Source organism: Danio aesculapii, chromosome 10 (assembly GCF_903798145.1).
Source record: "Danio aesculapii chromosome 10, fDanAes4.1, whole genome shotgun sequence".
NCBI classification, from domain to species: domain Eukaryota; kingdom Metazoa; phylum Chordata; class Actinopteri; order Cypriniformes; family Danionidae; genus Danio; species Danio aesculapii.
The window spans coordinates 21858029-21882818 of NC_079444.1; the positions used below are offsets into that span (position 1 = coordinate 21858029).

At 38.9% G+C, this 24790-nt stretch overlaps 3 protein-coding genes across 24 annotated transcripts in view; all 3 read left to right on the plus strand.

Annotated features, from left to right (window-relative positions):
- The window catches only part of LOC130235780 (protocadherin alpha-C2-like), a 235343-nt gene that overhangs the window by 150504 nt on the left and 60049 nt on the right, over positions 1–24790 (plus strand). For 3 of the 22 annotated variants that reach the window (XM_056466246.1, XM_056466276.1, XM_056466277.1), the window contains exon 1: positions 10137–12679. The exons of 16 other annotated variants lie outside the window; for them this stretch is intronic. In XM_056466246.1, coding sequence (XP_056322221.1) covers positions 10175–12679 — 2505 coding nt within the window. In that variant the 5' untranslated portion in view covers positions 10137–10174. Of the gene's footprint in view, positions 1–2593; positions 4994–10136; positions 12680–17249; positions 19812–24790 lie in introns of those variants that run through there. 3 more of the 22 variants (XM_056466278.1, XM_056466249.1, XM_056466261.1) reach the window with 3 other exon arrangements.
- On the plus strand, positions 6296–9750 carry LOC130236670 (protocadherin gamma-A11-like). Its single transcript, XM_056467422.1, has 2 exons — positions 6296–8833; positions 9745–9750. Exons 1-2 carry the CDS (start codon positions 6443–6445, stop codon positions 9748–9750), a joined length of 2397 nt encoding a protein of 798 aa, XP_056323397.1. The 5' UTR covers positions 6296–6442.
- Positions 13791–16301, plus strand: LOC130235783 (protocadherin gamma-A11-like). Its single transcript, XM_056466280.1, has one exon. The coding sequence runs from the start codon at positions 13797–13799 to the stop codon at positions 16299–16301; it is 2505 nt and encodes an 834-aa protein (XP_056322255.1). The 5' UTR covers positions 13791–13796.

Genomic DNA, 24790 nt, shown 5'->3' on the forward strand with positions numbered 1-24790 from the left:
TAATGCCATATCTGAACGGTCAGAGGCTGGTACTGTTGTTGCGATTCTAAATGTTGATGATCGTGATTCAGATGCAAACGGCCGGGTTAAGTGCGTATTGAGAGGTAACATTCCTTTTACAATAACATATCAGTCAAGCAGTTTCTTTAGCTTGCAAACGGAACATGAATTGGACAGAGAGAAAGAAATGGAATATAATATCAGTGTAATATGTAGTGACGAGGGAGTACCTGCGCTCTCCAGCAGTGTCTCTCTCCGTGTGCAGATATCAGATGTGAATGATAATGCTCCTGTCTTTGAGAAAAGTAACTATGAGGCCTTTGTGGTGGAGAATAACACACCTGGTCTCTCTATATTTACAGTCAAAGCCAGTGATGCTGACTGGAATCAGAATGCTCGTGTTTCTTATATTCTAGAAGACAGCACTGTTAATGGAGTCTCGGTCTCATCATATGTGTCAGTGCACCCTGACAGCGGACTGATTACAGCTGTGCGCTCTTTTGACTATGAGACACTGAAAGATTTCCACTTCCGCGTAAAAGCGCAGGACGGCGGCTCTCCTCCGCTCAGTAGTAACGTGACAGTGAAAATTACCGTTCAAGACCAGAATGACAACGCTCCTCAGGTTCTGTATCCAGTACAGACTGGCGCTTCAGTGGTGGCTGAGATTGTGCCTCGTGCTGCAGATGTGGGATATCTGGTCACTAAAGTGGTGGCTGTTGATGTGGACTCTGGTCAGAATGCCTGGCTCTCCTATAAACTCCAGAAAGCTCCAGACAGAGCGCTGTTTGAAGTGGGTTTACAGAATGGAGAAATAAGAACTGTGCGACAAGTCACTGATAAAGATGCTGTCAAACAAAAACTCACTGTTGTTGTGGAGGATAACGGACAGCCCTCTCGCTCAGCTGTGGTCTCCATTAACGTGGCTGTGGCTGACAGCTTTCCTGAAGTGCTGTCAGAGTTCACAGACTCTACGCATGAGAAACAATATAACGACAGCTTAACTTTTATTTAGTTCTGGCTCTGGCCGCTGTTTCTTTCCTATTCATCACTTGTGTGGTTGTGATAATATCAGTTAAAATCTACAGATGGAGACAATCTCGCTTCCTCTATCAGTCCAATCTGCCTGTTATTCCGTACTATCCACCGCATTACGCAGACACAGGAGTCACTGGAACTCTGCCGCACGGCTATAATTATGAAGTGTGCATGACGACTGACTCAAGGAAGAGTGACTGTAAGTTTTCTACACTCGGGGGTCAGAGTGTTTTAGTGGTGGACCCCAGTTTCACTGAGACGATGCAGCACACGATCAAGAAAAGTAATACTTCAGAAAGTGAATACTCAACATCGGTAAGAAATATATTTATACGTAACAAAACGAATACAAATGCAGAAAATACTTGATTCTAATATATACGTTTATTTAAATTAAGCTTAGATCTATTTGTTGTTGTATTGTAAATATATTGTAGTTTTATAAAATAAGCAAATAAAAAAGTAAGTACTAATTCTTTCAAACGTTTTTTGAAAGTAAAAATAACTTTAAAATATATAATCTAATAATTTACACTGGTCCAATATATCTCTTTTAAAATCTTAAATGTTTATGGTAGTTTTTTCTTTCTTTTTCCCTTCCGTCAGTCATGCGGGTTACTTTAGATTTTCATTTTAGGTACAATGTTCTGTATTTGCATGACACTGTGTTTACATGTCTATTAGTATTTACATCAGTTTGTAGAAAAGCTACGTGAGACAAAATTCTATTTATCATTCCGCTTTCTCCTAAACACTTTAGTTAATATAGTGATTGTCAGTGAAAGTTAAAATATCAAAACATGCTTTAATGAGAGTTTTAAGCTAATGCAGCAGAACAACAGAAAATAGTTGTTGGGTCTTTTTCGTGTTTGTAAAGTCCATCAGTTTAAAACTAACTATTTACATTCTGCTTTAATAATAGTTTACATGTAAAAAAAAAAAATTCTGGCAAACAGCGACCTGTGTTAATGTCTATACACATTAACACCGATAGCTGTTTGCCAGAAATAAAATTGTTATGAATAAAGAATAATATTTTGTGTGTTTAAAATTTAATTTTTAAGTGTTTTGCTCTCTAAAATGTAAGTTCAGGCTATGTTCAGCACCACATCGTGGACAGCGCCATTATAAAGTCAGGGCAGTTTATCAAATTAGACAGTGAACGGTCATTTTGTTTTCTGTAATCTAAAACAACAACAAGTCCTCGTAATATTTAGATGTTTTTAATAACATTACTACCATGCTCCATCTTATCTTTTTAGTACAATTGACTGTGGTAAAATTGATTTTGTTATTTGTAGTGCTTGATTTAGACTCAAAGGGCCGCTGTTTGTCAATTTAACACACTGACTGTGTGTATTTTAAGCCCAGCCCCATCAACCCATATTTACGGTGAGAGAGGAAAAACGGAAAGCTTTTCTGTCGCTCATTATTTCAGTGTCTTGAAACAAATGCGACATATTTTACAAGATCTGACCAAGGACTTAACATTTTGCTTTAAAGTACTCTGCTTGGACGTCTTCAGCACTACATTGTTTTATGTTTTACTGACGCTGTCGAGAAAATGTCCGGTCTCGTGATGTGGTACTCGGTATTGTTTTCCTTCATCCTTCTTCACTGGGCAAGAGGACAGGTCAGTTACTCCATTCCAGAAGAAATGGCAAAAGGCTCCACTGTGGGAAATATCGCGCAAGATTTGGGCTTGGATTTACAGAGATTGAGGTTAGGAAAAGCGCGCATATATACAGGGGACAGTACTGAATACATTGGCCTCAGTAAAGACACGGGATTGCTGCTCATCAAAGAGAAAATGGATCGCGAGTCTCTTTGTGCAAAAACGACTCCGTGTGCCTTACATCTTCAGCTGATTCTGGAAAACCCCATGGAATTATACACGATTACGATTGAAATCACAGATATAAACGATAATCAACCCGCATTTCAGAAAAAGCGAATTCATTTTGAGATCAGCGAATCGGCTGTAACAGGAGCGAGGTTCATGTTAGAGAGAGCTGTGGACGCGGATGTAGGAGTAAATGATCTCCAAAGCTATTCTCTAAAGCCAACTGACAATTTTGTCCTTGAACTGGACAGTAAAACAAGCGGAAACAAAAACGTCGAGATGGTTTTGCAAAAACCACTTGATAGAGAACAGAAAGGAGTGGTTACGCTATTGCTCACCGCCCATGATGGCGGGGATCCGCAGTTGTCTGGCACAGTTCAAATATATGTTTCAGTATTAGACTTTAATGATAATGCTCCTGTATTTACACAAAAAGAATATAAAGCCACAATAACTGAAAACGCAGCAAAAGGGTTTAAACTGAGCACAGTTAGCGCTACTGACGCAGACGAGGGATCTAATGGTCACGTGACGTACTACATTGCAAGCACTGAAGACACTGTACGTAAGGACTTCATCATTGATCAGCATAGTGGCGAGGTTTCCTTAAATGGCCAAGTCGACTTCGAAAAAATTAATCATTACGAGCTTGATATCCAGGCTAAAGATCAAGGAGGGCTTTCTGACTCCTGTAAACTGATTATTGATGTGTTGGACATCAATGATAACAAACCAGTGATAAATATACTCTCCATGTCGAACTCTGTCTCCGAGGACTCCACACCCGGTACAGTTATTGCTATGATGAAAGTAGATGATGCAGATTCAGGTGTAAATGGCCAAATTCAGTGCATAGTAGATGACAATATTCCATTTGCTCTTACATCTCAATCCAGTAATTTCATCAGTCTGCGTATAGAGCAGCAACTGGACAGAGAGAGAAATGCTGAATATAATATCAGTGTCACATGCTCTGATCAGGGGGTGCCCACGCTCTCCAGCAGCACCTCTCTGTCTTTGCAGATATCAGATGTGAATGATAATGCTCCTGTCTTTGAGAAGAGTAACTATGAGGCCTTTGTGGTGGAGAATAACACACCTGGTCTCTCTATATTTACAGTCAAAGCCAGTGATGCTGACTGGAATCAGAATGCTCGTGTTTCTTATATTCTAGAAGACAGCACTGTTAATGGAGTCTCGGTCTCATCATATGTGTCAGTGCACCCTGACAGTGGACTGATTACAGCTGTGCGCTCTTTTGACTATGAGACACTGAAAGATTTCCACTTCCGCGTAAAAGCGCAGGACGGCGGCTCTCCTCCGCTCAGTAGTAACGTGACAGTGAAAATTACTGTTCAAGACCAGAATGACAACGCTCCTCAGGTTCTGTATCCAGTACAGACTGGTGCTTCTGTGGTGGCTGAGATTGTGCCTCGTGCTGCAGATGTGGGATATCTGGTCACTAAAGTGGTGGCTGTTGATGTGGACTCTGGTCAGAATGCCTGGCTCTCTTATAAACTCCAGAAAGCTCCAGACAGAGCGCTGTTTGAAGTGGGTTTACAGAATGGAGAAATAAGAACTGTGCGACAAGTCACTGATAAAGATGCTGTCAAACAAAAACTCACTGTTGTTGTGGAGGATAACGGACAGCCCTCTCGCTCAGCTGTGGTCTCCATTAACGTGGCTGTGGCTGACAGCTTTCCTGAAGTGCTGTCAGAGTTCACAGACTCTACGCATGAGAAACAATATAACGACAGCTTAACTTTTTATTTAGTTCTGGCTCTGGCCGCTGTTTCTTTCCTATTCATCACTTGTGTGGTTGTGATGATATCAGTTAAAATCTACAGATGGAGACAATCTCGCTTCCTCTATCAGTCCAATCTGCCTGTTATTCCGTACTATCCATCGCATTACGCAGACACAGGAGTCACTGGAACTCTGCCGCATGGCTATAATTATGAAGTGTGCATGACGACTGACTCGAGGAAGAGTGACTGTAAGTTTTCTACACTCGGGGGTCAGAGTGTTTTAGTGGTGGACCCCAGTTTCACTGAGACGATGCAGCACACGATCAAGAAAAGTAATACTTCAGAAAGTGAATATTCAACATCGGTAAGAAACATATTTATACTTTACAAAACAAATACAAATGCAGAAAATACTTAATTGAATGATAATATTTTATTTAAGTAAATTTTTATTTGTAATTGTATTAAATATGTAGTATTTTTTTTACAAAAGTAGCAAATGAAGAAACAAGTGTCACACTTTATTTTGATGGCCCGTTTGATAAATTAATTAAGTTACATTGCATCTACATGCCAACTAATTCTCATTAGATTATAAGTAGGATGTTAGGTTGGGGTTAGGTTTAGTATTAGTGTAAGTTGACATGTGCTTGCAAAGTTTCTTATAGCCAGTTAAATGTCTGTTGAAGGAGCAGTAGCAAGAGATATTAAGCAGACGGTCTAGTAATACTCAAATGGACCATTAAAATAAAGTGTTACTGAAACAAAAAAATAATAATTGTATAAAAAGTTTTTGGAAATAAAAATACCTTTACAAATATAATCTAATAATTTACACTGGTCCAATACATGTCTTATAAAATCTTAAATGGTTTTGATAGTTTTTCTTTCTTAGTTTTTCCCTGTCGTCAGTTATGCAGGCTACTTTACATTTTTATTTTAGGTACCATTTTTTGCATTGTCTGCATTACACTGTATTTACCTGTCTATCAATATTTACGTCAGTTTGTGGAAAAGCTACGTGTGACAAAAATCTATTTATCACTCCTCTTTGTCTTTAACACCTTAGTTATTATGGTATTTGTTAGCGAAAGTTAAAATATCAAAACATGTTTAGTGACAAAGCTTTTAAGCTAATGCAGCAGAACAACAGAAAATAGTTGTTGGACCATTATCGTGTTTGTAAAGTCCATCAGTTTGAAACTAACTATTTACATTCTGCTTTAATAATAGTTTACATTTTAACAATTTTATTTCTTGTAAACTGCTATAAGTGTTAATGTGTGTAAATAAGAGATTTTTTAGTTCGTTTAAAATGTAATTTTCATGTTTTTTTCACTCTAAAATGTAAGTTCAGGCTATTTTCAGCACCACATAGTGGACAGCGCCATTATAAACTCAATTAGTTAACGGTCATTTTGTTTTCTGTGAACTAAAACAACAAGTCCTCGTAATATTTAGATGTTTTTTTAATAACATTACTACCATGCTCCATCCTATCTTTTTTTAAATACATTTTGACTGCGGTAAAATTGATTTTGTTATTTGTAGTGCTTAGTTTAGACTCAAAGGGCCGCTGTTTGTCAATTTAACACACTGACTGTGTGTATTTTAAGCCCAGCCCCATCAACCCATATTTATGGTGAGAGAGGAAAACGGAAAGCTTTTCTGTCGCTCATTATTTCAGTGTCTTGAAACATATTCGACATTTTTACATAATCTGACCGAGGACTTAACATTTTTCTTTAAACTACTCTGCTTGGACGTCTTTAGCACTACATTGTTTTTATGTTTTACTGACGCTGTCGGGAAAATGCCCGGTCTCGTGATGTGGTACTCGGTATTGTTTTCCTTCATCCTTCTTCATTGGGCAAGAGGACAGGTCAGTTACTCCATTCCAGAAGAAATGGAAAAAGGCTCCACTGTGGGAAATATCGCGCAAGATTTGGGCTTGGATTTACAGAGATTGAGGTTAGGAAAAGCGCGCATATATACAGGGGACAGTACTGAATACATTGGCCTCAGTAAAGACACGGGATTGCTGCTCATCAAAGAGAAAATGGATCGCGAGTCTCTTTGTGCAAAAACGACTCCGTGTGCTTTACATCTTCAGCTGATTCTGGAAAACCCCATGGAATTATACACGATTACGATTGAAATCACAGATATAAACGATAATCAACCCGCATTTCAGAAAAAGCGAATTAATTTTGAGATCAGCGAATCGGCTGTAACAGGAGCGAGGTTCATACTAGAAGGAGCTGTGGACGCGGATGTAGGAGTAAACGATCTCCAAAGCTATTCTCTAAAGCCAACTGACAATTTTGCCCTTGAACTGCACAGTCAAGCAGGCGGTGATAAAAAAGTCGAAATGGTTTTGCAAAAACCACTTGATAGAGAAAAGAAAGGAGTGGTTACGCTATTGCTCACCGCCATTGATGGCGGGGATCCGCAGTTGTCTGGCACTGTTCAAATAGATGTTACTGTACTGGATGTTAATGATAATGCTCCTGTATTTGCTCAAACGGAATATAAAGCAATAGTGACGGAAAATGCTAAAAAGGGGGTTAAAATGGTCACAGTTAGAGCTACTGATGCCGATGAGGGATCTAATGGTCACGTGACGTACTACATTGCAAGCAAAGATGATATTGTGCGAAATATGTTTACGGTTGATCAAAATAGCGGTGAAGTAACTTTAAATGGCCTCGTTGACTTTGAAAAGGCGAGTCACTATCAGATTGATATCCAGGCTAAAGATCAAGGAGGGCTTTCTGACTCCTGTAAACTGATTATTGATGTGTTGGACATTAATGATAACAAACCAGTGATAAATATACTCTCCATGTCGAACTCTGTCTCCGAGGACTCCACACCCGGTACAGTTATTGCTATGATGAAAGTAGATGATGCAGATTCAGGTGTAAATGGCCAAATTCAGTGCATAGTAGATGACAATATTCCATTTGCTCTTACATCTCAATCCAGTAATTTCATCAGTCTGCGTATAGAGCAGCAACTGGACAGAGAGAGAAATGCTGAATATAATATCAGTGTCACATGCTCTGATCAGGGGGTACCCACGCTCTCCAGCAGCACCTCTCTGTCTTTGCAGATATCAGATGTGAATGATAATGCTCCTGTCTTTGAGAAGAGTAACTATGAGGCCTTTGTGGTGGAGAATAACACACCTGGTCTCTCTATATTTACAGTCAAAGCCAGTGATGCTGACTGGAATCAGAATGCTCGTGTTTCTTATATTCTAGAAGACAGCACTGTTAATGGAGTCTCGGTCTCATCATATGTGTCAGTGCACCCTGACAGCGGACTGATTACAGCTGTGCGCTCTTTTGACTATGAGACTCTGAAAGATTTCCACTTCCGCGTAAAAGCGCAGGACGGAGGCTCTCCTCCGCTCAGTAGTAACGTGACAGTGAAAATTACTGTTCAAGACCAGAATGACAACGCTCCTCAGGTTCTGTATCCAGTACAGACTGGTGCTTCTGTGGTGGCTGAGATTGTGCCTCGTGCTGCAGATGTGGGATATCTGGTCACTAAAGTGGTGGCTGTTGATGTGGACTCTGGTCAGAATGCCTGGCTCTCCTATAAACTCCAGAAAGCTCCAGACAGAGCGCTGTTTGAAGTGGGTTTACAGAATGGAGAAATAAGAACTGTGCGACAAGTCACTGATAAAGATGCTGTCAAACAAAAACTCACTGTTGTTGTGGAGGATAACGGACTGCCCTCTCGCTCAGCTGTGGTCTCCATTAACGTGGCTGTGGCTGACAGCTTTCCTGAAGTGCTGTCAGAGTTCACAGACTCTACGCATGAGAAACAATATAACGACAGCTTAACTTTTTATTTAGTTCTGGCTCTGGCCGCTGTTTCTTTCCTATTCATCACTTGTGTGGTTGTGATAATATCAGTTAAAATCTACAGATGGAGACAATCTCGCTTCCTCTATCAGTCCAATCTGCCTGTTATTCCGTACTATCCATCGCATTACGCAGACACAGGAGTCACTGGAACTCTGCCGCATGGCTATAATTATGAAGTGTGCATGACGACTGACTCAAGGAAGAGTGACTGTAAGTTTTCTACACTCGGGGGTCAGAGTGTTTTAGTGGTGGACCCCAGTTTTACTGAGACGATGCAGCACACGATCAAGAAAAGTAATACTTCAGAAAGTGAATATTCAACATCGGTAAGAAACATATTTATACTTTACAAAACAAATACAAATGCAGAAAATACTTAATTGAATGATAATATTTTATTTAAGTAAATTTTTATTTGTAATTGTATTAAATATGTAGTATTTTTTTTTACAAAAGTAGCAAATGAAGAAACAAGTGTCACACTTTATTTTGATGGCCCGTTTGATAAACTAATTAAGTTACATTGCATCTACATGCCAACTAATTCTCATTAGATTATAAGTAGGATGTTAGGTTGGGGTTAGGTTTAGTATTAGTGTAAGTTGACATGTGCTTGCAAAGTTTCTTATAGCCAGTTAAATGTCTGTTGAAGGAGCAGTAGCAAGAGATATTAAGCAGACGGTCTAGTAATACTCAAATGGACCATTAAAATAAAGTGTTACTGAAACAAATAAATAATAATTTTATAAAAAGTTTTTGGATATAAAAATACCTTTACAAATATAATCTAATAATTTACACTGGTCCAATACATGTCTTATAAAATCTTAAATGTTTTTGATAGTTTTTCTTTCTTAGTTTTTCCCTGTTGTCAGTTATGCAGGCTACTTTACATTTTTATTTTAGGTACCATTTTTTGCATTGTCTGCATTACACTGTATTTACCTGTCTATCAATATTTACGTCAGTTTGTGGAAAAGCTACGTGTGACAAAAATCTATTCATCACTCCTCTTTGTCTTTAACACCTTAGTTATTATGGTATTTGTTAGTGAAAGTTAAAATATCAAAACATGTTTAGTGACAAAGCTTTTAAGCTAATGCAGCAGAACAACAGAAAATAGTTGTTGGACCATTATCGTGTTTGTAAAGTCCATCAGTTTAAAACTAATAATTTACATTCTGCTTTAATAATAATTTACATTTTAACAATTTTATTTCTTGTAAACTGCTATTAGTGTTAATGTGCGTAAATTAGAGATTTTTTAGTTCGTTTAAAATGTAATTTTCATGTTTTTTTCACTCTAAAATGTAAGTTCAAGCTATTTTCAGCACCACATAGTGGACAGCGCCATTATAAAGTCAATTAGTGAACGGTCATTTTGTTTTCTGTGAATTAAAACAACAAGTCCTCGTAATATTTAGATGTTTTTTAATAACATTACTACCATGCTCCATCCTATCTTTTTTATTTTGAATACATTTTGACTGCGGTAAAATTGATTTTGTTATTTGTAGTGCTTGGTTTAGACTCAAAGGGCCGCTGTTTGTCAATTTAACACACTGACTATGAGTATTTTAAGCCCAGCCCCATCAACCCATATTTACGGTGAGAGAGGAAAAACGGAAAGCTTTTCTGTCGCTCATTATTTCAGTGTCTTGAAACAAATGCGACATATTTTACATAATCTAACCGAGGACTTAACATTTTCCTTTAAAGTACTCTGCTTGGACGTCTTTAGCACTACATTGTTTTTATGTTTTACTGACGCTGTCGGGAAAATGCCCGGTCTCGTGATGTGGTACTCGGTATTGTTTTCCTTCATCCTTCTTCACTGGGCAAGAGGACAGGTCAGTTACTCCATTCCAGAAGAAATGGCAAAAGGCTCCACTGTGGGAAATATCGCGCAAGATTTGGGCTTGGATTTACAGAGATTGAGGTTAGGAAAAGCGCGCATATATACAGGGGACAGTACTGAATACATTGGCCTCAGTAAAGACACGGGATTGCTGCTCATCAAAGAGAAAATGGATCGCGAGTCTCTTTGTGCAAAAACGACTCCGTGTGCCTTACATCTTCAGCTGATTCTGGAAAACCCCATGGAATTATACACGATTACGATTGAAATCACAGATATAAATGATAATCAACCCGCATTTCAGAAAACTCGAATACATTTTGAGATCAGCGAATCGGCTGTAACAGGAGCGAGGTTTATGCTGGAAGGAGCTGTGGACGCGGATGTAGGAGTAAACGATCTCCAAAGCTATTCTCTAAAGCCAACTGACAATTTTGCCCTTGAACTGCACAGTCAAGCAGGCGGTGATAAAAATGTCGAGATGGTTTTGCAAAAACCGCTTGATAGAGAAAAGAAAGGAGTTGTTACGCTATTGCTCACCGCCATTGATGGCGGGGATCCGCAGTTGTCTGGAACAGTTCAAATTCATGTTACTGTACTGGATGCTAATGATAATGCTCCGGTATTTACACAAAAGGTATATAAAGCCACAATAACTGAAAATGCAGCAAAAGGCTCCAAGCTGGGCACAGTTAGCGCTACTGACGCAGATGAGGGATCTAATGGTCATGTGACGTACTTTATGGCAAGCAAAGAAGATATTGTGCGAAATATGTTCATGATTGATCAGCATAGTGGTGAAGTCTCCTTAAATGGCCTCGTTGACTTTGAAAAGGCGAGTCACTACCAGATTGATATCCAGGCTAAAGATCAAGGAGGGCTTTCTGACTCCTGTAAACTGATTATTGATGTGTTGGACATTAATGATAACAAACCAGTGATAAATATACTCTCCATGTCGAACTCTGTATCCGAGGACTCCACACCCGGTACAGTTATTGCTATGATGAAAGTAGATGATGCAGATTCAGGTGTAAATGGCCAAATTCAGTGCATAGTAGATGACAATATTCCAGTTGCCCTTACATCTCAATCCAGTAATTTCATCAGTCTGCGTATAGAGCAGCAACTGGACAGAGAGAGAAATGCTGAATATAATATCAGTGTCACATGCTCTGATCAGGGTGTGCCCACGCTCTCCAGCAGCACCTCTCTGTCTTTGCAGATATCAGATGTGAATGATAATGCTCCTGTCTTTGAGAAGAGTAACTATGAGGCCTTTGTGGTGGAGAATAACACACCTGGTCTCTCTATATTTACAGTCAAAGCCAGTGATGCTGACTGGAATCAGAATGCTCGTGTTTCTTATATTCTAGAAGACAGCACTGTTAATGGAGTCTCGGTCTCATCATATGTGTCAGTGCACCCTGACAGCGGACTGATTACAGCTGTGCGCTCTTTTGACTATGAGACTCTGAAAGATTTCCACTTCCGCGTAAAAGCGCAGGACGGAGGCTCTCCTCCGCTCAGTAGTAACGTGACAGTGAAAATTACTGTTCAAGACCAGAATGACAACGCTCCTCAGGTTCTGTATCCAGTACAGACTGGTGCTTCAGTGGTGGCTGAGATTGTGCCTCGTGCTGCAGATGTGGGATATCTGGTCACTAAAGTGGTGGCTGTCGATGTGGACTCTGGTCAGAATGCCTGGCTCTCCTATAAACTCCAGAAAGCTCCAGACAGAGCGCTGTTTGAAGTGGGTTTACAGAATGGAGAAATAAGAACTGTGCGACAAGTGACTGATAAAGATGCTGTCAAACAAAAACTCACTGTTGTTGTGGAGGATAACGGACAGCCCTCTCGCTCAGCTGTGGTCTCCATTAACGTGGCTGTGGCTGACAGCTTTCCTGAAATTTTGTCAGAGTTCACAGACTTTACGCATGAGAAACAATATAACGACAGCTTAACTTTTTATTTAGTTCTGGCTCTGGCCGCTGTTTCTTTCCTATTCATCACTTGTGTGGTTGTGATAATATCAGTTAAAATCTACAGATGGAGACAATCTCGCTTCCTCTATCAGTCCAATCTGCCTGTTATTCCGTACTATCCACCGCATTACGCAGACACAGGAGTCACTGGAACTCTGCCGCACGGCTATAATTATGAAGTGTGCATGACGACTGACTCGAGGAAGAGTGACTGTAAGTTTTCTACACTCGGGGGTCAGAGTGTTTTAGTGGTGGACCCCAGTTTTACTGAGACGATGCAGCACACGATCAAGAAAAGTAATACTTCAGAAAGTGAATATTCAACATCGGTAAGAAACATATTTATACTTTACAAAACAAACACAGAAAACACTTGATTCTATTTTATACGTTTATTTAAATCAATTTTAGAATTTGTAGTTGTAATAAAATATATTTTAGTTTTATAAATGAAGCAAATAAAAATAAATACTAAATGTTTAGAAAATTTTGGGAAATAAAAATAGCTTTAAAATATCTAATCATTTACACTGGTCCAATATATGGGTTATAAAAACAAATGTTTATGGTAGTTTTTTCTTTCTTTTTCCCTTCTGTCAATTATGCGGGTTACTTTAGATTTTCATTTTAGGTACTATATTCTGTATTTGCATGACACTGTGTTTACATGTCTATTAGTATTTACATCAGTTTGTAGAGAAGTTACGTGAGACAAAATTCTATTTATCACTCCTCTTTCTCTTTAACACCTTTATTATTATGGTGATTGTCAGTGAAAGTTAAAATATCAAAACATGCTTTAATGACAGTTTTTATTCTAATGCAGCAGAACAACAGAAAATAGTTGTTGGGCCTTTTTCGTGTTTGTAAAGTCCATCAGTTTAAAACTAACAATTTACATGCTGCTTTAATAATAGTTTACATTTTAACAATTTCATTTCTGGCAAACAGCGGCCTGTGTTAATGTCTATTCACATTAACACCGATAGCTGCTTGCCGGAAATAATTTTTTTTAATATAAATAAGAGTTTTTTGTGTGTTTAAAATGTAATTTACAAGTGTTTTGCTCTCTAAAATGTAAGTTCAGGCTATGTTCAGCACCACATCGTGGACAGCGCCATTATAAAGTCAGGGCAGTTTATCAAATTAGACAGTGAACGGTCATTTTGTTCTCTGTAATCTAAAACAACAACAAGTCCTCGCAATATTTAGATGTTTTTTAATACCATTACTACCATGCTCCATCTTATCTTTTTAGTACAATTGACTGTGGTAAAATTGATTTTGTTATTTGTAGTGCTTGATTTTTACTCAAAGGGCCGCTGTTTGTCAATTTAACACACTGATTGTGTGTATTTTAAGCCCAGCCCCATCAACCCATATTTACGGTGAGAGAGGAAAACGGAAAGCTTTTCTGTCGCTCATTATTTCAGTGTCTTGAAACAAATGCGACATTATTTACAAGATCTGACCAAGGACTTAACATTTTTCTTTAAAGTACTCTGCTTGGACGTCTTTAGCACTACATTGTTTTTATGTTTTACTGACGCTGTCGGGAAAATGCCCGGTCTCGTGATGTGGTACTCGGTATTGTTTTCCTTCATCCTTCTTCACCGGGCAAGAGGACAGGTCAGTTACTCCATTCCAGAAGAAATGGCAAAAGGCTCCACTGTGGGAAATATCGCGCAAGATTTGGGCTTGGATTTACAGAGATTGAGGTTAGGAAAAGCGCGCATATATACAGGGGACAGTACTGAATACATTGGCCTCAGTAAAGACACGGGATTGCTGCTCATCAAAGAGAAAATGGATCGCGAGTCTCTTTGTGCAAAAACGACTCCGTGTGCTTTACATCTTCAGCTGATTCTAGAAAACCCCATGGAATTATACACGATTACGATTGAAATCACAGATATAAATGATAATCAACCCGCATTTCAGAAAAAGCGAATTCATTTTGAGATCAGCGAATCGGCTGTAACAGGAGCGAGGTTTATGCTGGAAGAAGCTGTGGACGCGGATGTAGGAGTAAACGATCTCCAAAGCTATTCTCTAAAGCCAACTGACAATTTTGCCCTTGAACTGCACAGTCAAGCAGGCGGTGATAAAAATGTCGAGATGGTTTTGCAAAAACCGCTTGATAGAGAAAAGAAAGGAGTGGTTACGCTATTGCTCACCGCCATTGATGGCGGGGATCCGCAGTTGTCTGGAACAGTTCAAATTCATGTTACTGTACTGGATGCTAATGATAATGCTCCGGTATTTACGCAAAAGGTATATAAAGCCACAATAACTGAAAATGCAGCAAAAGGCTCCAAGCTGGGCACAGTTAGTGCTACTGACGCAGATGAGGGATCTAATGGTCATGTGACGTACTTCATCGCAAGCAAAGAAGATATTGTGCGAAATATGTTCATGATTGATCAGCATAGTGGTGAAGTCTCCTTAAATGGCCTCGTTGACTTTGAAAAGGCGAGTCACTACCAGATTAATATCCAGGCTAAAGATCAAGGAGGGCTTTCTGACTCCTGTAAACTGATTATTGATGTGTTGGACATTAATGATAACAAACCAGTGATAAATATACTCTCCATGTCGAACTCTGTATCCGAGGACTCCACACCCGGTACAGTTATTGCTATGATGAAAGTAGATGATGCAGATTCAGGTGTAAATGGCCAAATTCAGTGCATTATAGATGACAATATTCCGTTTGCTCTTACATCTCAATCCAGTAATTTCATCAGTCTGCGTTTAGAGCAGCAACTGGACAGAGAGAGAAATGCTGAATATAATATCAGTGTCACATGCTCTGATCAGGGGGTGCCCACGCTCTCCAGCAGCACCTCTCTGTCTTTGCAGATATCAGATGTGAATGATAATGCTCCTGTCTTTGAGAAGAGTAACTATGAGGCCTTTGTGGTGGAGAATAACACACCTGGTCTCTCTATATTTACAGTCAAAGCCAGTGATGCTGACTGGAATCAGAATGCTCGTGTTTCTTATATTCTAGAAGACAGCACTGTTAATGGAGTCTCGGTCTCATCATATGTGTCAGTGCACCCTGACAGCGGACTGATTACAGCTGTGCGCTCTTTTGACTACGAGACACTGAAAGATTTCCACTTCCGCGTCAAAGCGCAGGACGGAGGCTCTCCTATGCTCAGTAGTAACGTGACAGTGAAAATTACTGTTCAAGACCAGAATGACAACGCTCCTCAGGTTCTGTATCCAGTACAGACTGGCGCTTCAGTGGTGGCTGAGATTGTGCCTCGTGCTGCAGATGTGGGATATCTGGTCACTAAAGTGGTGGCTGTTGATGTGGACTCTGGTCAGAATGCCTGGCTCTCCTATAAACTCCAGAAAGCTCCAGACAGAGCGCTGTTTGAAGTGGGTTTACAGAATGGAGAAATAAGAACTGTGCGACAAGTGACTGATAAAGATGCTGTCAAACAAAAACTCACTGTTGTTGTGGAGGATAACGGACAGCCCTCTCGCTCAGCTGTGGTCTCCATTAACGTGGCTGTGGCTGACAGCTTTCCTGAAGTGCTGTCAGAGTTCTCAGACTTTACGCATGAAAAACAATATAACGACAACCTGACTTTTTATTTAGTTCTGGCTCTTGCAGTGGTTTCCCTGCTCTTCATAGTCTCCATTATTTCCATCATTTCAGTCAAAATCTACAGATGGAGGCAGAATAAACTGTTTTATAAATCAGGAGCAAATCTACCTGTAATTCCATATTATCCTCCAGTCTACGCAGACGGAACATTACAACACGTCTATAATTATGAAATGTGTGGGACCACAGACTCAAGGATGAGTGACGTGAAGTTTGTCAGGCCCTACAGTCAGAACACACTGGTGAGCCAGAGTCGTTTGGGGACAGTTCAGAGAGTAAATAAGGAGCAGGAGGTTGATGAGTTGACTATAGAGGTGAGATCTTGTTGATATTTTAAAATTATCTCTTCACAACGAAGGAGCAGATGGCTGGAAATGTTGTCTGTCAACAATCCTTTAATTTTAATATGCTGTGTGTATCAGAAATTATCAAATTTCCTTGACACTATAAAATTTTCCATGCAATTTTTTTTACATTTTTACTTTCTCAATTGCTGGGATTTGTAAAAAAAAAAAAAATAGATAAAACAAATTAACAATAAATTAACAGACTTATTGCATATGTTTGGACATTTTAACCTAAAAATTAAATCCATTAAAAAGCTAAATATAAAATATAATAGAATTCACTGTAAAGAATCATAAAATAAAAGTCGTGTATCAGCAGAATCCTGTATTTAATGTTATAAAGTTCATACAAGTGTAAAACATCATAAATTAAGTCAAACACTGTGTCAAATTTAGTTGAACAATGAGGCAAATGTTTCCAGTAGCTGTTATATAAATAAAAAAATTTATTTTCTAATTCAGGTGATGCACTTTTTTCCATTTAATACGCATTTTCTTTATCACCTACCAAAATATAAAATAGAAGCGATGTTGTTTTTCTTTATGTATTACAAATCGTTATACTATCACGACAAGAAGGTTGTAGTCAAACATAATAAGGAATTCACACATGTGAAATTTGTGTAATCTGTCTCCCTGATATGTCACATGATTGAATGATAACTCATAGACTGATAGCAACTACCCTTTAATCGACAAAGCAAGTGGAATGCTTAAGATACTTTTACATAGGAAGTATTTTTCACACTTATTTTTTACAGCTATTTCATATTTCATGTGTATAAGTGTTTAGTCTTTTAAATAATTTTTGCCATTACTTTACTGTAGTGCTGTATTTGGACTCTAAGTGCCGCTGTTCAACCTATATAGAATTTCTAGAGTGTGTTTTATCCCTCCCTTTAATAAAACCCAGTGGCATAATTTAGATATCAACCCGGAACCTTGGACGGTGCGTAACCGATCACCACATCGCCATTCAGATTTGACCGCATACTTTGTTATCCAGACGGAAACGCAATTTGTTTTAAACAGACAGTATATAACTCATCGTGACTTTTGCTTTGAATGCATCCGCTTGATCTTTGTTAATCAAAAATGGAGTCGGGAGGAAAAGGCTGGAGACATGGCTCGCTATTCTTCTATACGTTGTGCGCAATGGCTTTATTTTCTCCTCGCGTGAGCGGACAAATTCGTTATTCGATACCTGAGGAAATGCAGGTGGGCTCGTATGTTGGAAATATTGCCTCGGACCTCGGCTTTGAGCCGAAGAGATTGGTTTCAGGAAAAGCGCGTGTTTTTACCGCAGACAGCAGTGAGTACATTGGCCTGGACAAGGAAAACGGACATCTGGTTATCAAGAATAAAATAGACAGAGAAGAGCTTTGTGGAGAGATTTCTGCCTGCAGTGTGAGTTTTGATGTCATTTTGGAGAATCCGATGGAGCTTTATCGAGTAACAGTTGACATTCAAGATATTAATGACAACAGCCCCGTCTTTCCGAAATCTAAAATTGAGCAAGAAATTAGCGAATTAGTTTTAATAGGGGCGCGATTTCCGTTAGAGAGCGCGGTCGACCCAGACGTGGGAGTGAACGCGCTGCAAAAATACACTCTTCAACCCACCGACCATTTTAAGCTTAATGTTCAGAATGCAGAAGATGGAAGTAAAAATGTTGAGATGGTTCTTCATTCACCACTCGATAGAGAAAATAAAAATCATCATAGTTTGGTTCTGACAGCTTTCGATGGCGGAAAACCTCAAAGATCTGCGACTGTGCATATTAATATCATTGTCCTTGATGGAAATGACAATGCACCAGTGTTTAGTCAGTCATCTTACAAAACATCAGTAAATGAGAATGCTATTAAAGGCACAGTAGTAACTAAAGTCAGTGCGACCGATGCTGACGAGTCTAGTGACGGCATTCAGTATTATTTTGAGCACGCGACACCCACAGTAAAAGCTTTATTCTCCATTGACACAGATTCTGGAGAGGTTAAAGTAATAGGTGATATAGATTATGAAAAACACAAGCAGTTTAAAATTAAAGTTAAAGCCAAAGATCGTGGTGATCTTACAGACTTAAGTGAGATAGTTATTGACGTCATTGATGTGAATGACAACAAGCCTAAAATCACTATAATGTCTTTTTCCAGTGCAGTATCTGAAGACGCTACACCAGGAACTGTTATAGCAATGATTAATGTTCAAGATCTCGATTCAGGCGACAACAGCAAGATTACATGTTCTATTGATCTAAACTCTCCATTTAAAATCATTTCTTCATTAACTAATTATTACAACCTGGTGACAGACTCAGAACTAGACAGGGAACAGACAGCAGAGTACAATATCACTATAACTGCTGTAGATGGAGGAAACCCACCTCTTTCTATTAAAGAGATTTTAAACTTAAAGATATCAGATGTGAATGATCACGCACCTCAGTTTGTGCAGGAATCATATAATGCCTTTATAGCTGAAAATAACCCACCATCTACAACTATTCTGACTGTCAAAGCAGAAGACATGGACTGGGGGCCGAATGCAAAGGTCTCATACTTTCTTATCGATGCAGATTTAAACGGAGCACCTCTGGCATCTTATATTTCTATAAATTCAGAGAGTGGAGTAGTTTATGCAGAAAAATCCTTTGATTATGAACAACTCAAATCATTCAAAATGCAAGTCAAAGCTCAAGATGGAGGCTCACCTCCTTTATCCAGTAATGTGACTCTAAACATCATCATTCAAGACCAGAATGACAACGCTCCTCAGGTTCTGTATCCAGTACAGACTGGCGCTTCAGTGGTGGCTGAGATTGTGCCTCGTGCTGCAGATGTGGGATATCTGGTCACTAAAGTGGTGGCTGTTGATGTGGACTCTGGTCAGAATGCCTGGCTCTCCTATAAACTCCAGAAAGCTCCAGACAGAGCGCTGTTTGAAGTGGGTTTACAGAATGGAGAAATAAGAACTGTGCGACAAGTCACTGATAAAGATGCTGTCAAACAAAAACTCACTGTTGTTGTGGAGGATAACGGACAGCCCTCTCGCTCAGCTGTGGTCTCCATTAACGTGGCTGTGGCTGACAGCTTTCCTGAAGTGCTGTCAGAGTTCTCAGACTTTACGCATGAGAAACAATATAACGACAACCTGACTTTTTATTTAGTTCTGGCTCTTGCAGTGGTTTCCCTGCTCTTCATAGTCTCTATTATTTCCATCATTTCAGTCAAAATCTACAGATGGAGGCAGAATAAGTTGTTTTATAAATCAGGAGCAAATCTACCCGTAATTCCATATTATCCTCCAGTCTACGCAGACGGCACATTACAACACGTCTATAATTATGAAATGTGTGGGACCACAGACTCAAGGATGAGTGACGTGAAGTTTGTCAGGCCCTTCAGTCAGAACACACTGGTGAGCCAGAGTCGTTTGGGGACAGTTCAGAGAGTAAATAAGGAGCAGGAGGTTGATGAGCTGACTTTAGAGGTGAGACTCTTCCACATACTATATGTCCTCATTGCAGCAGCAGGAGTTTAAAGCTTAAAGTGCTGTACTTCTCATGAAGAATTTAACCTAACTCTGTATGTGTTAGCAGATGTTGTATATGATGTTTTGAGAAAATGGACTACATGTTTAGTGTATTAAGAGCAAAGTTGGTGCATAGAGAACTCAGTTTCACCCACATAGCTACAGTACAGACATACACATACACACACACAATTATGTTTGTTTTGTTAATTGTGGGTATATTCCATTGGTGTAATTGTTTTTATATTATACAAATTGTATTTTCTATCACCTTACATGCAACACTACCATTTATTGCATTTTTACCTTTTCAGAAAACATCATTCTGTATGATTTTTAAGCTTTTTGAGGAAAAAAATGTGGATATGGGACAATGTGCTCATAAATCATATTCTTCTTGCAACACCTATACAATACCGATGCAATTATACATATTTGTGTCCTTATAGATCTTGAAAACACCCATATCCATACACTCACACACACACGCTGCACACACACAGAGTATAAGAGGTAGAGCAAGAGTGTTTGTCTCTCTGCTTCAAGACTTTTTATGGGTTTTTCGATAATTTACACCTTCATAAAACCATGATTTGATGTTTGTGTATAGCAATGATTGCAAAACTAATTATTTTGAATCCCCATTTCTGTAATTGACATAAGACTTTGTATACTGGGTGATCTCATTCAAGAGAAAACCCCTTAGTATTACACTCATGTGTTATTTTATAAATTTATCTACCTCACACTGGCTCATGCTTTATGTTGGATTTTCCATAAATATTTATTAAGGAACTTGCTCTATGTCAGCGTTTCCCAACCCTGTTCCTGGAGGCACACCAACAGTATTTTGGATGTCTCCCTTTTCTGACCCATTAACTTCAGGTTTTGGAGTCTCTTCTAATGTTCTGCTGAGTTGATTCAGATGTGTTTGATTAGGGAGAGGTTGAAAATGTGGACTGTTGGTGTGCCTTCAGGAACAGGGTTGGGAAACACTGCTCTATGTTGTACTTTGTTTACTGCTAGTGATCTCATTCAAAACTTTTATTTGAATTTATGGCTGACTCAGTATGTCAAGGCTTTGTGATGCAGCAAATATTCTTCTGCCATTTCTAAATTTTTGCATTCTGGCAATGCTGAAAGATTTTGAAAGTTTTCAAAGTCATTACTCAATGCGAAATCTTTTTTATGGCATTGATAAATCGGTGAATAAAACTCATATGATTTAAAAACAGATATACAACATCACATTTTACTGACTATTCTGAAAATTGTGTGGTACCTCTTTCCAGGTTTAGACTGAACTTGGCATAACTAATGCTTCAGCGCTTGCTCCTTTTTGTCGTTTTCTCTTTCACACTGTTCTCAGAACTTAAATAATGGCACAGTATAATAGAGATTGTCTGCAAGCTAAAGTAATTTTGAATATTTTCTAGACTGTACTGCTTGTCGCAAATCTGTGTATATGGTCAGTTCAGGAATTTCAGGGCAATGTAGGCTATACAACTATTTCAATCATGTACATAATTTATAATTGTTTAAATTGATTGTTCACCCAAAACTGAAAATGCTTAAATCATTTACTCACTAATTACCTGTTCCAAACCGGTTTGACTTTCTTTCTTCTGTTGAATACAAAAGACAATATTTAGAAGAAAGCTGGGAAACTGTAATCATTGATATCCAGAGTATTTGTTTTTCTTATGGAAGTCAATGGTTACAGGTTTTCAGCTTTCTTCAAAATATCTTCTTTATTGTTCAACAGGAAAAAAGAAACTTATAATTGTTTGACATCATTTGAGGGTGAGTAAAGAGTGAGTAAATTTTCATTTTGATGTGAACTATCCCTTTAAGCAAAAAAGAAAAATCACTTCCTATGTTCCAAGAATCTGTGAATTTTAACCATACATCAACTGAAATTCAGCATTTTATTATAGACTATTAGGCTGCATGGGTGTGCAGTGGGTAGCATGTTCGCCTCACAGCAAGAAGGTCACTGGTTCGAGCCTCAGCTGGGTCAGTTGGCGTTTCTGTGTGGAGTTTGTATGTTCTCACAGTGTTTGCCCCCCGGTTTCCTCTGGGTGCTCTGGTTTCCCCGACAAGTCCAAAGACATGCGGTACAGGTGAATTGGGTAGGCTAAGTTGTCCGTAGTGTATGTGTGTGAATGAGTGTGTATGGATGTTTCCCAGTGATGGGTTGCAGCTGGAAGGGCATCCGCTGCGTAAAATATATGCTGAATAAGTTGGCGGTTCATTTCACTGTGGCGACCCCAGATTAGTAAAGGAACTAAGCTGAGAAGAAAATTAATGAATGATTTATAGAGTATTAAAAATGTTACAAATTAATTAGATAATTATATTGTACATTTGTCTAGACTTTATGCTGGATTAGGTATAAATATTACTTTAAATTTTGCTCCTAATATTACTTTACGCTCTCTGTCACTTATTTATGGCTCTCTATAATAATAGCTTTCTGCCTTTGTTTGATTTAGATTTGTTTGCTCTGTTTTATGGATTGTGAAGTGCTGAATGAATTTTGAAGGTTTTCTAGATGGAACTATTTGATGCAAAATCTATGTACTGCGATCTCAGAAAGGTCAGCAGGCTTTAAAAATACACAAAATTTATGTTAAAGCTAAAAATATACTTCCCAGTTATTTTTAAGGTTGTCAAATTTGTGATCCATTTGTTACAACTCTGCCTGTAACATATTGTTCTTCGAATTTGCAGTTTCATAACACAACTTATCATAAGGACTATTGTAATTTTTAAAATCTCAATTTTTTTTAATTACCTGACTTCTCTGTAGTGCTGTATTTGGACTCTAAGTGCCGCTGTTCAACCTATATAGAATTTCGAAAGCGTGTTTTATCCCTCCTTTTAATAAAACCCAGTGGCATAATTTAGATATCAACCCAGAACCTTGGACGGTGCGTAACTGATCTCCAAATCGCCTTTCAGATTTGACTACAGGATCTGTAATCTAGACAAGGAAATTTGTTGGAAACAGGCTATAACTAATCGTGTCTTTGCTTTGAATGCATCATCTCAATCGTTGTTGATCAAAAATGGAGTCGGGAGGAAAAGGCTGGAGACATGGCTCGCTATTCTTCTATACGTTGTGCGCAATGGCTTTATTTTCTCCTCGCGTGAGCGGACAGATCCGTTATTCGATACCTGAGGAAATGCAGGTGGGCTCGTTTGTTGGAAATATTGCCTCGGACCTCGGGTTTGAGCCGAAGAGACTGGTTTCAGGAAAAGCGCGTGTTTTCACCGCGGAAAGCAGTGAGTACATTGGCCTGGACAAGGAAAACGGACATCTGGTTATCAAGAATAAAATAGACAGAGAAGAGCTTTGTGGAGAGATTTCTGCCTGCAGTGTGAGTTTTGATGTCATTTTGGAGAATCCGATGGAGCTTTATCGAGTAACAGTTGACATCCAAGATATCAATGACAACAGCCCCGTCTTTCCAAAATCTAAAATTGGACAAGAAATTAGCGAATTAGCGGTAGTAGGTGCGCGATTTCCATTAGAAAGCGCGGTAGATCCAGACGTGGGAGTGAACGCACTACAAAAATACACTCTTCAACCGACCGACCATTTTAAGCTTAATGTTCAGAATAGTGCTGGTGGAAATAAAAACGTTGAGATGGTTCTTCACTCTCCTCTCGACAGAGAAAATAAAAAGCATCATAGTTTGATTCTGTCAGCTTTCGATGGTGGAAAACCGCAAAGGTCCGCAACGTTACTGATTAATATTATTGTTCTAGATGCTAATGACAATGCACCAGTGTTTAGTCAGTCATCTTACAAAACATCAGTTGTTGAAAACGTTGCTAAAGGCACAGTCGTTACTAAAGTCAGTGCGACCGATGCTGACGAGTCTAGTGACGGCATTCAGTATTATTTTGAGCACGCGACACCCACAGTAAAAGCTTTATTCTCTATTGACACAGATTCTGGAGAGGTTAAAGTAATAGGTGATATAGATTATGAAAAACACAAGCAGTTTACAATCAAAGTTAAAGCCAAAGATCATGGAGGTTTGACTGATTCGAGTGAGATCATTATTGACGTCATTGATGTGAATGACAACAAGCCTAAAATCACTATAATGTCTTTTTCCAGTGCAGTATCTGAAGACGCTACACCAGGAACTGTTATAGCAATGATTAATGTTCAAGATCTCGATTCAGGCGACAACAGCAAGATTACATGTTCTATTGATCTAAACTCTCCATTTAAAATCATTTCTTCATTAACTAATTATTACAACCTGGTGACAGACTCAGAACTAGACAGGGAACAGACAGCAGAGTACAATATCACTATAACTGCTGTAGATGGAGGAAACCCACCTCTTTCTATTAAAGAGATTTAAACTTAAAGATATCAGATGTGAATGATCACGCACCTCAGTTTGTGCAGGAATCATATAATGCCTTTATAGCTGAAAATAACCCACCATCTACAACTATTCTGACTGTCAAAGCAGAAGACATGGACTGGGGGCCGAATGCAAAGGTCTCATACTTTCTTATCGATGCAGATTTAAACGGAGCACCTCTGGCATCTTATATTTCTATAAATTCAGAGAGTGGAGTAGTTTATGCAGAAAAATCCTTTGATTATGAACAACTCAAATCATTCAAAATGCAAGTCAAAGCTCAAGATGGAGGCTCACCTCCTTTATCCAGTAATGTGACTCTAAACATCATCATTCAAGACCAGAATGACAACGCTCCTCAGGTTCTGTATCCAGTACAGACTGGCGCTTCAGTGGTGGCTGAGATTGTGCCTCGTGCTGCAGATGTTGGATATCTGGTCACTAAAGTGGTGGCTGTTGATGTGGACTCTGGTCAGAATGCCTGGCTCTCCTATAAACTCCAGAAAGCTCCAGACAGAGCGCTGTTTGAAGTGGGTTTACAGAATG

Excerpts from the sequence above, each read along its gene's own strand:
- LOC130236670 (XM_056467422.1), top strand. The coding sequence starts at position 6,443 with ATGCCCGGTCTCGTGATGTGGTACTCGGTATTGTTTTCCTTCATCCTT.
- LOC130235783 (XM_056466280.1), top strand. The coding sequence starts at position 13,797 with ATGCGACATTATTTACAAGATCTGACCAAGGACTTAACATTTTTCTTT.